This window comes from Myotis brandtii, unplaced genomic scaffold (genome assembly GCF_000412655.1).
Source record: "Myotis brandtii unplaced genomic scaffold, ASM41265v1 scaffold517, whole genome shotgun sequence".
Taxonomy (NCBI): Eukaryota; Metazoa; Chordata; class Mammalia; order Chiroptera; family Vespertilionidae; genus Myotis; species Myotis brandtii.
Genome location: NW_005369706.1, coordinates 3,173,796 through 3,187,417, shown reverse-complemented (window position 1 = coordinate 3,187,417; position 13,622 = coordinate 3,173,796). Strand labels below are relative to the sequence as shown.

The following is a 13,622-nucleotide window of genomic DNA, read 5'->3' as shown; positions in this document are numbered from 1 at the left end:
TTTCTAGATCATTCCTCAGGCTTACTGAAATTTCTTGGGACTAGCTGGCTGCCTGGTTATAGAACTGTATTTTGATCTCCTCAGTGGACTTATCTATTAAATATATTTCTAATTTTAGATTAATAAACTGGCCTTTTGGTTCATTTCGGTATCATTTTATAAAAATGGTTTAATTGAAAATGTAGATTCTGTTAAAACCCAAGTCTGGCCCAGCCTGTGTGGCTCTGTTCGGTTGGGCTAGCTAGCCCCATGCACCAAGAGGTCACCAGTTCAATTCCCAGCCAGGTGTGGGCTGGATCCCCAGGAGGGGGGGCATGCAGGAGGCAGCCAATCAATGATGCTTCTCTCTCACTGATGTTTCTATCTCTCCCTTTCTCTCTCTAAAAATCAATAAAAACATATTAAAAAGAAAACAGAAAATTAAGAAGAAAAAAAAGTCTGACACATAACCCTACCCTCTTTCCCATGAGCATCTTAGTTGCACATGGTAGGTGTTCAAAGTTTCTCAGATGAGTAACTTTATTGCTCAAATCCTGCTGCATTTTCTACTCACAAATTTCTTCCCATTTGACCAAAGTTAATAAGGGGTGTTTCTTGCAGAATCCCCTTGCCTTTGGAACCACTCCCAAGCACACCTGCTGTTCTGTGGTAACCCCCTTTTTGTTTCCACTTTGGATAGCTCACTTTAGGAGCCCTAAATAGGTTCTAAACTATGCTGTGTATCTTAGTAATCCTCTTCACTAAGGTACATCTACATACCCACCAGCTTGTCTATTCAATGCTCTCCAGCACTTCCTCTTTGCTAATTCACCAAAGTAGAACTAATCTGACTTCTTCCAGGAGTTTCAGCACCCCTTACACTGTGCATCAGTTATCACCCGGGTAGCTTCCTATGGGGGAAAAATTCTGGGCAGCCCTCCAGACCTATGGAATCCTATTGAAGGCACTTGGGTTCCAGAAAGCTATTCTAAAGCTCCCCAGGTGATTCTGATGCACTATTGGCCTACTTACAGCAGGTTCAAACCTGGGTCCTTCAGATGATGTTTAGTGTTTTTCTTATTCCTCCTGTCAATTGACAATCTTTAGGAACTTAAAAGCAGAACCTTTTCCTTGACCGTTTTCTTCATCATTATAATCAATAACATATGGGCCTATATGCTAGGTGCTGTCCTTACAAAATACATCAGACACTGCTGGTCCCATTACCCCAAAGGAAACACTGCTACTCAGGATTAAGCATGTATTTATTTTAGTTCAGTTAAAACATACAATGTTTCATTGAAACGGTGTAGCACTCTTTGCCAACAAGTCATACTGGAATTGTTGGCCTCTAACAGTACAAGGGGGATTTTTACACTATATACATAAGATTAACACACCTATGTTCTCAAAGGTCTTTCCTTACACTAGATCACATTTGATTTCATTACACTAGATCACATTTTGATAACTACTGCATTTTGAAAATTTAGATCTTTTTAAAATTTAAATAAGAGATCTAAATTTGCACCGTTTTCATAAAAAAAATGGCTAACCAGTCTGTTTATTGCAAATACAATTTAAACAATATTTAAAATTTTGGGGGGTTTACACAATTTATCAATTTGTTTATATTGACATCTCTGTACAGGTAATTTGGGGACAATTCTTAGATATACATAATGTGAATTCATCAAAATGCAGTTAAGAAAGTTACAGGAATATATACACTTGAACCCAAGACCCAAACCTGACCCATGGAATTATATACAACCTATTTACAAATACATATGGACAGACAATGTATGTACATAGATTATCATAAATATTGAAAAATAGGTTAGCTTTAATGGATTACTGCTGTTCTATAAATAACATTACAGTTATAACTGAAACACCCACGGAAGACAGTAATGCAAAATGAGGTGACAAGACAGTGGTTTTAATACTGAAGACTGCTTATTAATGGGAATTCACTGTTCAAGAACCTCAGGACAGACAAGATAGCTCCAAGAAAATCATGCAATGGAATTTATCCTAAGCAACTGATTTTGAACCTCAAACAGCCAAAGAAGATCGGCTGAGCCTCCCCACACTGATTAGCTGTGAGGACTTCTTTCCATTCTTTCTTGGTTGATGGAGTATTTCCTCTCAGAGGAAAGGATGTAAACCTTTACTTGGTGTTCTCTGAGAGGCCTTAGATCCAAAATCAGCAGTTCTTTCAGGAGCTCCAGCAGAAGTACCAATTCTTGGTCTGAACTAGAGACGAGGTTCTGGATTCGAAGGGAGTACCAAAGTCCAATTAGATGAAAGCAGTGCTGTAGAATCTGCTTTCTCACTGCCTTTCTAGATGGTCCCCAATTACTTATTTTTGTAGAAACAAACACAAATGGACCATTGGTTTCACCAAAGTAGCACTACAAGACGTCTTCCAGTTCCGCAAGGGTCTTTAAGTACAGACATATCTGATCTATAAACTAGTCACATATAATACAAGAATGCGTAACAAAAACCATGTCTGCCCCATTTCTGGCCCTTGCCAAGAACTAAAAATGTTTAGTTCAAGAGAAAACCTTAACAGCCAGATGACCAATTGATGATTCCATTATTTGCTTCCCTCAACCACTAATGGAATTATGTATATTAGATTTTAGACATTATGCCTGATGAGCAAAGTACCACATTATTTAATAATATATTCACCATACACCGTAACATACAATAAATGTGCTCTTAAAAGCCAACTAGTTTTTTCAGTTCTAACTGGAATTTATATGGAAGGGTGAACATGCAGTTGTACCAACTACTTACACTCAGGTTGCACTGTTTTCCCTAGCTAACCATTTGTTGGATGTAAACAAATAATTCTGTGTTGTACAAGAATGAGATGACAATCCAGTGCAAGTAAGTTTTTTAGAAAGCTTACTGCATGAAACCCAGTGGCCTATATGAAGAGAACTTACATTATTTCAAATATCGGTGTAAACTGGATTAGACCTCTACTGTAGACAAAACATGAACATGACTAAGCCATATAGTATCAAGTAATTCACACTTCCAGTAGTAGATGAGCATTTTGAAAAGTTGTACTCTGGCTAGAATAGTTTTGGCCTTATTGCCATCAAATGCCCATTTCCCACTGCTGGAAGCAATGTTAAAAAAGGGCTGGCCCAAAAAACCCAGAGCTGTCAATCCAACTCTGGAAACAGATGCAACTGAATAAACCCTGTTTTACCCAATTGCACTATTTGGTACCTCAAAATTAGTTATTTTACTCCCCACAGAAATATCTACATTATCTTCCATTCTACTAGACTGAAGCCATAAATATTTGTCTGAATGAACTAAATTATTTGGGAGCTGAGAAGAAAAATGATGAACAGAGTTCATCTGATTTGGTATAACAATAGGCAATCAATTATCCTTAAATGGTTAAGTTTGAATGGAAAAAAACTATGGTCCTACTCATAGTACAATTTTTCATTACATCATTTTTTCTAAAAATCATTTTGGATAAAAAACATATTTGGCTTATTATGCCTACAAAAAGGCAAGTCATTTCATAATACATTTGTTTTTAAAGAATGAAAATTTTTTTACGGAATTTACTGACAACTGTTTTTGGACAATGTTCAAAAAAAGCATTTTTTTAAAAGTAAAATAGTGCTTCTGAGGTCTTTAAATATTTTTGGTACAAAAAATAATAGTGTTTTTCTCAATGGTTATTTCAATACTTTGCTGTAAATTAAGAATTGTTTCTCACATCAAATGGTTCCATTAGGCACATTCAAGTAAAACCATAAAATATCCAAGTTAAACAATGACACAGCCAAACATGTGGCTTGATAAAAGTTAAGAGTTCGTCCATTCTCTGGAATGGAATAAAATTGTCACTTCCATTAACCCGAGACTCGTGGTTTTGTTGTTAATGTCCATTTCTATCATACAGAATAGTTCCTTTAAAAAACAAAAACAAAAACAAAAAAAAAACAAAAAACAAAAAAAGAGTTCACTTATTCTGCACTCAGAAGAAGAACCAGCGAGGAATCTGCACTTCAAAAAGGAAGTGAAACTGAAAACATTAGGTGAAATTTCATAGTAGTTGAGAGTTGACTCAACACTGGCATCAAATGGACTATTGAAGTTTTAGTGGTGCCAGTTAATGGGCATTGTGTACCCAATCCAGAATAATCAACACCATGCTTCCGATCATCACCACTACGCCACTCAACAGGAAGAGCAAAGCCTGCAATGAGCACAGAGAGAACACTGATCAGCAAGCAACAAAATATGTTACGTTCAACATTCCTCTTTCTACTTTTAAAAATGGGCTTGTCATTACTAAAATTACAGCAATATTTTACAGAACTACAGTTTCCCCTTGCTAAAGGTATTTAAATGGTCTTAAGTAATCAAAGAGTCTTCTATAATACAAACTAACTCTCTCTGAAACCTTCCAAAATTTCACTATTAAATTTCTTTCTCTCAAAGGTAAATCATTTTCTTTGCTGAATAAACTACTTTGTAAAGTAGCACTGGGCTGGATTTTTCCAAAGCAAAAACTGAGGTCACAAAAACAAACCCAAGTCATCCTAAAATGCAGCCCGAGTCCAGGCCAGGTCTTTCTAAGAGACAGAAGTTTACTTCTAATCCTACCCTTCAATTACTGCCACTATATACTTTGAGTAAACAAGATACAGCTATTGGCTTATAAACAATTCTAGTACTTTAATCAAACTAGAATGGTAGTAGAGAATAAAAACTGAAAAGCAGTCTTTTTCCCTAAACAGACCCACCAGAATCATTTACACTGAATATATCATACCCTTTGATAGCTTTGCTTTGAAGATGGGTTTTCTTGCTCGACTAAACACCCCATCTTTTTCTCTTTTATATACTTAAGGCCCATTTAAGTGCCTGTCACACAAGAGGCAGCCCCCAAAATACTGGTTCAACAAGTGCTAGAAGCTAAGTATTTATCTCTCTAATATCTAATAACTTTCTTGCAATTAAGTTAAGCATGTATTAGATGACAAACTGTCTTTCACCTCCTTGCCCCCAATCTTTCATCTGTGAAGCACACTGTTATAGAAATATTTACTAGAAACTTAAAAGTGAAACTATAACAAATGATACCTAGAGACTAAAATTAAAATCGGTTGAGGAATTTGTTATTGGAAGATTATTAGTTTCTATAGCCATAATCTCTTACTCACCCCAATCTTTTGCACAGACTTCATAGACTCTTTCTTAACTAACTTGATATAGAAGGCAGACGGAAGAATAAAAATCAACATAGCAGCGGCAGATGCACCTGTAAAAGAACATTTACCATTTCTTGAGAGTTCAATAAACCACTTATCATCCACTGCTTAAACCTTAAATTCCTGATACTTAAATCAAGCTCGATACTTTCTAAAACTTACCAATGAAACCAAAGATATCTCTAATAGTTGGGACAAAGATGACAAGCACATTGGTAAATGCCAAGATGGATATTGTAATGAGACCATGACGCCACCAAGTGAAATCTTTTGTTGGACAAAACAACTGAGTTATGGAACTCCGGATCTGCAAAAATAAACAAACAGATAAACGAATTAAAGTTTCAACTTTAATTAGTAAAAAACCCAAATAGAAAATCTATTTAAAACAAGCAGCTATTTAAATAAAATTGTGCCTCTTCATCTACTGCTGTTTTCTAAACATATGAACACTGAAAGATCATGTAACACCTTCAATTATGAAAAACATGCCCTGGGAGGTTTTAAAAATTTACAAAGTATTTTTAAAAGCCCCCTCAAAACAACCATCAATTCCATATTGCTCTCATGAGGTTTCTCTTCTCCCAGAAGATAAAAATCGCACAAATCTTCACATTTAAACTCATTCCTACGGAAAAGAGAGCAAGTGATTACTTACTGGGAAAATAACCACTGGAACTGTCAGGGTGACAGCCATTAACACAGCCAAACGGACAATGAGGAGAAGGATATCAGCTCCCAAGACTTTAGAGTATGTGTGAAGCAATTCGGACTCAACTTTTTCTGTGGAGAAAGACAAAAACAAAACTTTAAGTGTGCTGTTTTCTCTGGAGATTAGGTAGAAAATCTAACTTGTGGCAAAATTTACAGTTATTATTATTAGCTACTCACAAAATGACTACCAGCTAAGAGGCTAATAAGATTAATTTAGAATTAGGGTTAATGCAATTAAAATAACATTGAAGGAAAATTTTTCTAAATACCAAGTAGAGATTTAGCCACATGACCCCCATTAAAAACAACAGGAGCTAAACAGCTAAATCCCATGATTTGGCTTACAATTTGTATGTGTTGTATAATTTGAAAGTGATGGGAAGAAAAAGGTAGGATGAACATTGATATTAAGTATATCATAAAAAATGGCATCAAATGACTAATGGTATACTTTTGAACCTGGAATCTAAAAATTATTGATTAAATATACTATAGGAAATTCTAAGCTCTAAATTCAATTTCTTATCACGAATGAAATATACTAAAACAGGTTGAATTTTAAATAGAATTATACATATTAAAATATCAATTTCTTTTCACAATGTGATTCTTTTTTTAAAAAAACAGACATTATTTACCAAAAAATGTCAAGTATCCAAAAAGGGCAGCAAACAGGTACATGAGAAACATAGCAAAAAATGAAATCTTGGATACATTCATCATCCTTCTACGGCTGCGGCTATGTAAATTCAAAGAAAAACAAAAATATTTATTAGCAGTAGTTATAGCAGTAATCACATATTTTTTCCCCCAATAAATCTATATTAAAATAGGTATAGCACTCACTCTTTCAGCTCTTCGTAAATGGGAAGAATAGCAGGATGACAAACAAATGAAAAAGTCAGAATTGGGACAGCATAGACGGTCTGCAAAAGATATAAAAATGTACTCAATATCCCAATGTAACAAACTCATGTCTTATCACAGTTGTGCAACTTATATTTTATATGTTCAACTGTTATAATCAAAACCTACAATAGTTTTCCTTACATAATTAAATTCCAATCTTCTCATTTGTTCACTATGTGTGATCAGTATCCTAACTTCTGAATGTGTCAATTATTAAACATAATATATTTCATTTCCTAATCCATTTTTAAAAATATATTTTTATTGATTTCAGAGAGGAAGGAAGTGGGAGAGATAAAAACATTGATGATGAGAATCATTGATTGGCTGCCTCCTGCACGCCCCCAATTGGGGATTGAGCCTGTACTCGGACATGTGCCCTTGGTCGGAATCGAACCGGGACCCTTTATTCTGCAGGCTGACCCTCTATACACTGAGCCAAACCAGCTAGGGCTCATTTCTTAATCTACTTTAAGACACAAACCAATGCTTTCTTCTTAGTCCTCAATAATAAGCTAATCATGTTTTCTAAAGAGCAGCTCTTACCCCTCTTCCTTTACCTTGGGAGTTATTTTTAAATTTCCAGTAGTTTCCCCCCTTTTCTTCCCTAAAATCTTCCTTTCAGAAAGTGAAGATTATATTTAGTTACCTGTGAGTTGAAGAAAAAATAATGCGGTTTGCAAGAATCATCAGTCGTGTTAAATGCCATGTAGGGTAATGAAGCTGTTGGCTCTATGAAGGTGCTGTTTACTGCATCTTCAAAAGGACAAGCAATCTCAAATTTCTTGCAAATCACCTGAAAATATATTATTTTTCATTTGTTAAACTGAATGATGTGACAGGGCCTATAAAAAATAAAATCTCTAGCTTTAAAGAAGTTATACCTACCACGATCAGAAAGAACAGCATACACAACAAGGAAAGGCCACTGGTATATCCCAAATATCCTGGCGGGGGGAGATAAATGTTAATTTAATGAAATAGGCTTAGGGCAAATATATTTTCTCTACTAAATAAAATAACTCAATTCTGCTTGGAAGACTTCAATATGGCTACAATATTAAGTTTCTAATTCTTACATACTAAGCTATAGAATTAGTTAAAAATAGTTGATAATTAAAATAAAAACTTTCTATTATTTACAAAGTACACGATATTATAAAATGTCAACACCATATTTTAGTGCCTTGGTAGTGATCGTGCTAGAATTTTGAAAGACCTAAAGAGGGTTGTATGCTGCAACTCCTAAAGATATGTTTTTAGAGCTTTTTAGCTCTCAATGTCTATTAAGAGAAAGCCAATTAGCTAGTAAGAGGATCATTTCAAGTCTCTTTAGAGATGGGTTTGCTCACCTAAATTTTTCAGCAGTGATAAAGGAAGAATGAGCAGCAACGACACCAGTAGAACCAAATAGTCACCGTTCAGATACCACAGTCTGAATTAAAGAAAAGAAAAACAAGGTCAAAACCAGTCACAGATATTCTCAGAATAATATACACATCTTCTCACAGGACTCATTTTATATAAATACTATAAAAACATACACAAAAAAGATAGGTTTGGAAGTATCACTTATTCAAAAAGCCTATAAACAGGAGTAAATCTCTAACTTTGGTGCTAAATGAATGTTCACTCAGGTTAGGAATTGGGTATGAAACAGTATAACTTTTGTCCCACTGTTTGCTCTGGGAAGTCTGCCAGTTGATTCATAACATAAAACATTCTTAAATGCTTGCTACTAATATAGGGAACAAAGAGGCACTGTTAAGCCAGTAATCTTATCTTTGAGCATTTTTAGAAAAACTGTACACCAAACTTTGTCATGGCTTTGGCTTGTAATTTTTAATGCTAGAAACAAGGAAATTTTAAAATAAGCCACTTTCAGAAATTTGTTAGCAAATGTACATATGAAATACTTCAACAAAGAAATTTTTTCACACATAGACAAAATACACAGGCAAAAACAAAACAAAACAGAAAAAAACAATCCCCAAACCAGGACTTATTCCAGGTTGTCAAGAGTATATTTTAATACCCTGACCCACCTTAAATCCAAAATTAGTCAAAAGATCCCTTCTGAAGTTAAGAGAAAAATACTACCCAGAAGTCCTAAGAGTTCTAGCAATATTTTTCCTTCATCAACTATACCCTCTCTTTTAAATCATTATTTCAAATTCTAATTGCCCTGTGAATTCTGCTCCACTCACTTCAGCAACCAAGATCCAACAGAAAACTAGTATCTATAGATCAGGTTACCAAAATAAATTTCTAAAGCATGGAGGTAACCACAACACCTCTGGATTTTGAGCTAAAGGGCTGCATATAAGTGGGGAAGTAAATTATCTCCTCCATGTTTACTTTAGATAAAAACCTGTTAGTAGCCTGGGATGAGTAACTTTACTGGAAGGATAAAATGTCTACATCATGGTCATACATTTCTGATATTACAAATTTTACACAGATTAAGCTTTAAGAATTTCTAATTTACAAAAAGCAGATAGGAATCGGTTTTTAACATAATTCAAAGTTGTAGTCCTAACGTAGGTTGGGGTGTTTTTCAGCTATAATTTCTAAAGAGTAAATAAATATAAAGAGAAAAGTTTAGAAAACCTGTTTTTACATGTAGGTTAGAACTTAGTTACCCAGAGTTACAGGACTAGCTACCATCTTTGGCCTTTCATTCTCCAAAGTTCTCAGTTTTAACAATAACATTTACAGGAATTTACTGATAATCATTTTGTACCCAACTCTGATAAAATGTATCTAACTGTTTTAGACTAGAATTGTTTCTTATGAGTAACCTTACTTAGCACCTACCCAGTTGTATCTTCAATGTTCATTAATGCCTTGATCACCAAAGGTAACTCATATTTCACTATGAAGAGGTAGCTTGACATAGCTGGAGGGAAAGAAATTATACCATTACAAGTGCAAAATGTGGCACGTGACACCAAAAGTAACGTGTCACCACTCTGCTACACAAAGCAAAAAGTCTACCCAAATCACCTTTCAAAAAATTCTTACCTCCGATATTTTGCATTGTAATCGATCCAGAGGCTGCAAGCTTTCCAACCATTCCAAATGCCTTGTGTCCCAACTGTTCATATGATAAAGACCCTATAATTTGAAGAACGCAGTAGTGTGAAGCAAGTATTTTATACAGGGAGCAAAATCATACAGGCATAATTGTTTCAGAAACACCAAGAATGCTACCATACCTCCTTCATTGGCAGTCTTCAAAAGGAGATGAACAGAATACAGGGAAAATATTGACACAAATGTCAAGAGAATTCTGATGAGAGAAAGAAAAGGTACGAGGTTATAAACAAGCATAGCTCTATTCAAAGACAATTCTTCAGTGTTGTTATTTGAACATTAAATATGGAACTTGTCCTAATATTTCCTGTGCTAGATAGCATGTCCTCAAGAATGACACTCTACTGGCTCGATTATCAACATATTCTCTTACCTAACCCTAAAAAAACTTACAGCATATCTCAGGAAATAAAATAGGTTCTACAGTATTAGTAAGGGCAGGAGTTTACCCATTGAACCAAACATGCAGGGAGTTATGGAAAGCCAAGCTTTAAAGTGGTGGAGTTATGAGACTTATAATTTGATTCTGACACCGTTAGCTGCATACTTGCCACTTGTCTGCACTTTAATAGTTCATTTTTACCTGTAAAATGGTGATAATACCTGCCAGGAAACCCAGCCTACAAGAGTACTTTTGAGATCAAACTGAGATAGCATAAATCAGAAAAGCAACTAATGTGACAATATATATTGCATCCTATGGTGTGGAATACAAGTCCAGCATTGTCACAAAGTTAAACGATGCCTGTGCTATTTAGAACAAGTAGACTTATTAGTCCAACTGTCTAGGCTATAGCCTCCCTGGAATAGGGTGGGAGAAAAAAGAACTGGGACTAAGGTTTCCTAATGTTTCCCTTTAGGGCACAGGTTCTCTCTCATTCCAACTTCATTTTCCTCCCCCAGGGCAAGCCAAGAAAAATATAAATTTCTTTTTAGTAGAAGGAACAACAAATCAAAATCAGGGAAACTCTTATAGAAAACTCTAAACTCTGCAAACAAGAAGACAGTCAAATGTTTTTGATTCTGTAAGAGCAAAATGAATACAGTACCATATAAGGTCTGGCAAAGAAACTGATGTCTGTTAGTTAAACATAGGTGGTGACATCAAACTGCTGTTCTAATGCCAAATGTTTTATGGGGTCTAAATCTGAGGTGGGAAAGGACAATCATCAGCCTAACCTCTAAGTAGACAAAGTTGTTGGTTTAATCAAAAACGATTTTCAAAGTAGGCTGACAAATCCAGTCCTCCTTTCCTTATGCTGAAAAGACAACGAGGGATGCATGGACTTCAGAACCTTTGAGGTTTTCTTTCAACCTCAAGATTGATTCTACTGGATAAGGTGAGCTACAGAGTAAAATACTGATGGATTAAAAACTACTTTAGCATTCCTGATACTATTTAACCATAATCATCAAACACAGAGACCCTATTAAAATATAAATAATTTCCAAAGTACATGGCTAATATATCAGAATTGTGGTTTTACCTATGAAACTGAGATGCCATGTAAAATACTGCACTAGAACCCCACTTAAGAACTGCTTCCAGTTTTTATAGTAAGAGTTAGGAAGGCTTTCAAATATTTAATAATGATGCCATTCAATTCTCCCACTAAAAACTTTGGAACTCCAGGGGCTTTTCTATGTAAATTTCTGGTCCTTCACTTTAGTAAGAGGTCTCAAAAGCCTCCTGTTAATGAAGGAAGCTTAATTCTGGCTTCTAAAGCTCAAACTGTGCTTAACTTCAGCATGGAATTTCACCAAAAAGCAGAGCTTTGCAAAGGTCTGCTTTTCTTTTCATGAACATTTTACTCTGCTGGGAACATAACTTGAAGAGAAGACACCAGTCAGCTAACAAAATGTCTGTCACAAAGGGACAATTCCATGTTTCTTCATCTGTACAACAAAATCAATCATACATCTTACATAGAAATTGACTTAGCCAGAAGCCCAAATGTACTTAAACTTAATACCTATGACATAAACATCATTGAAAATGTATGCTGAATTTTACTGTATTTTTTTGTTTTGTGCTTTTTCCCCTGGAACTAAGGTCCATACTTTCTACTACATTCTCCAAGGGTCAGTGACCCCACAATGGTTAAGAACCACTGCTCTAAAATCTGCTATAGCTCCAAAACTCTATTCTAGGTATACATGCTGGAAAGCACAGGAGTAACTAATTCTAACTTGACAACCAAGAAAAAAAATACCATTTAGAAGCAGGTACTTATTAAAACATTAATTTTTTGCTATGGCATATGGCAATCAGATCTAGAATAAATATTAAAAAAACGCATATGGGTTGCTTTTCAGTTGCTTTATGACTCACTTTTCTTAAAACAAACATATTTCAGGTTAGCAAATACTACTACATCTTATACACATTTTAAATTTTTTGTTTTCCTTAAACATGCAGGGGCCACAGGTCCTTGGGGAGTCTATGCCAATTTACCAAACTGATTTGGAAGTACTATGCTTATTAATATTTTTTTGCTTCAGATTTTTGCCAAATAGAATTTCTAACTACCCTGGATTTATCAATAGTTCCTTTAAAATATCCACCTGTTAATACTTTGTCTTAACTATTCCCATTGACTTAAAGACTTTAGACTTAATTATCAGTTTTAATTGTGGTCCTATTTTTCCCTAACTGGCTTTCTTGATATCATGCAATTATATACCAGAATAAACTATTTTTTTTGTTTCTCGTATTTTAAATTTTAAGCAAATGATTTTCAAGTTAGTTTCTGGGGCCAAAACGCGTTGTATCATCATATTAACTGCCCTGCATGGCAGACTCACTACTTACACATACTTACATAAACAGAGCAATTCCAGTATTAGCCATGGCATAAGAAAGCCCAAGGATTCCACTGCCCACAATCGCATTGCTCAGATTAAATACTGACATTCCAAAGGAAGTAGTACCTGGATGCTACATAGAGGGAAAACGATAACCAAACATATAACAATAATTAAATGGAGAAAACCAGCTTTGGGCAAGTTAGATTTGAAATCTAAAAGTAAAACTATTCTTTCACTCCATAAAGCCAGACACACAAATTATTTATTATTTTTAACTTACAAAGTCTGTTTCATACTTCTTTTTCCCCAAATTCGATTCAAGTAAAAAGTTCTGGTTTTCAGGATCCACATCTGCATAATGGCTGCAGAAAAGAAAACAACAACAAAAAACATAAAGAGAAAAACATCTTAAGTTGGATCGAAATAGACAATGGAACGCTTTAACACAAAACAGCCCTTTAGTTGTCACACACCTTCATTTAAATGCTTAAGTTTTAAGTAGGGGGTCGACTTTCACGCCAGATACCGTCATTGCAATAAGACAACCGGGGACTCTTTCAGAGATCATTCTCCAAGTGCTACAGTAATTTAAGAAACAGAAGCAAAAGCCGCCTTTAAAGAAAGGACGGAACTTCTCCCACCTTTTCAGAGCGGCTTGCTTGGTGGGGTAGGAGTAGTTGAAGTCGCTGTTGGAACTGTAACTGCTGCTGTCCTCATCCGGGGAAATACTGAACCTTCCCACTTCGGCTTTCTTCATGCTGGGCACCGGGCGGAATCAGATGCTGCGAGTAACACTGGGCTCCTTTTGTCCTTCGCGTGCGCCGCCCCGCGCGTCCGCCCGCCCGCCTGCCT

At 35.4% G+C, this 13,622-nt stretch overlaps 1 protein-coding gene across 2 annotated transcripts; it reads right to left on the bottom strand.

The window, feature by feature from the left end:
- Positions 1-1,226: 1,226 nt before the first annotated feature.
- Positions 1,227-13,616, bottom strand: SLC38A2 (solute carrier family 38, member 2). 2 transcript variants are annotated; one of them, XM_005877403.1, is made up of 15 exons: positions 13,412-13,616; positions 13,051-13,132; positions 12,785-12,900; positions 10,085-10,158; positions 9,891-9,983; positions 9,684-9,765; positions 8,219-8,301; positions 7,755-7,813; positions 7,516-7,662; positions 6,804-6,883; positions 6,596-6,696; positions 5,902-6,026; positions 5,406-5,550; positions 5,196-5,293; positions 1,227-4,225 (listed from the first exon to the last, which is right to left on the bottom strand). In XM_005877403.1, exons 1-15 carry the CDS (start codon positions 13,525-13,527, stop codon positions 4,139-4,141), a joined length of 1,488 nt encoding a protein of 495 aa, XP_005877465.1. In that variant the 5' UTR covers positions 13,528-13,616; the 3' UTR covers positions 1,227-4,138. The 2 variants fall into 2 exon arrangements, with proteins under 2 accessions (XP_005877465.1, XP_005877464.1); XM_005877402.2 differs by lacking the exon at positions 12,785-12,900 and having other exon boundaries at positions 13,412-13,504.
- Between the last annotated feature and the right edge of the window lie 6 nt (positions 13,617-13,622).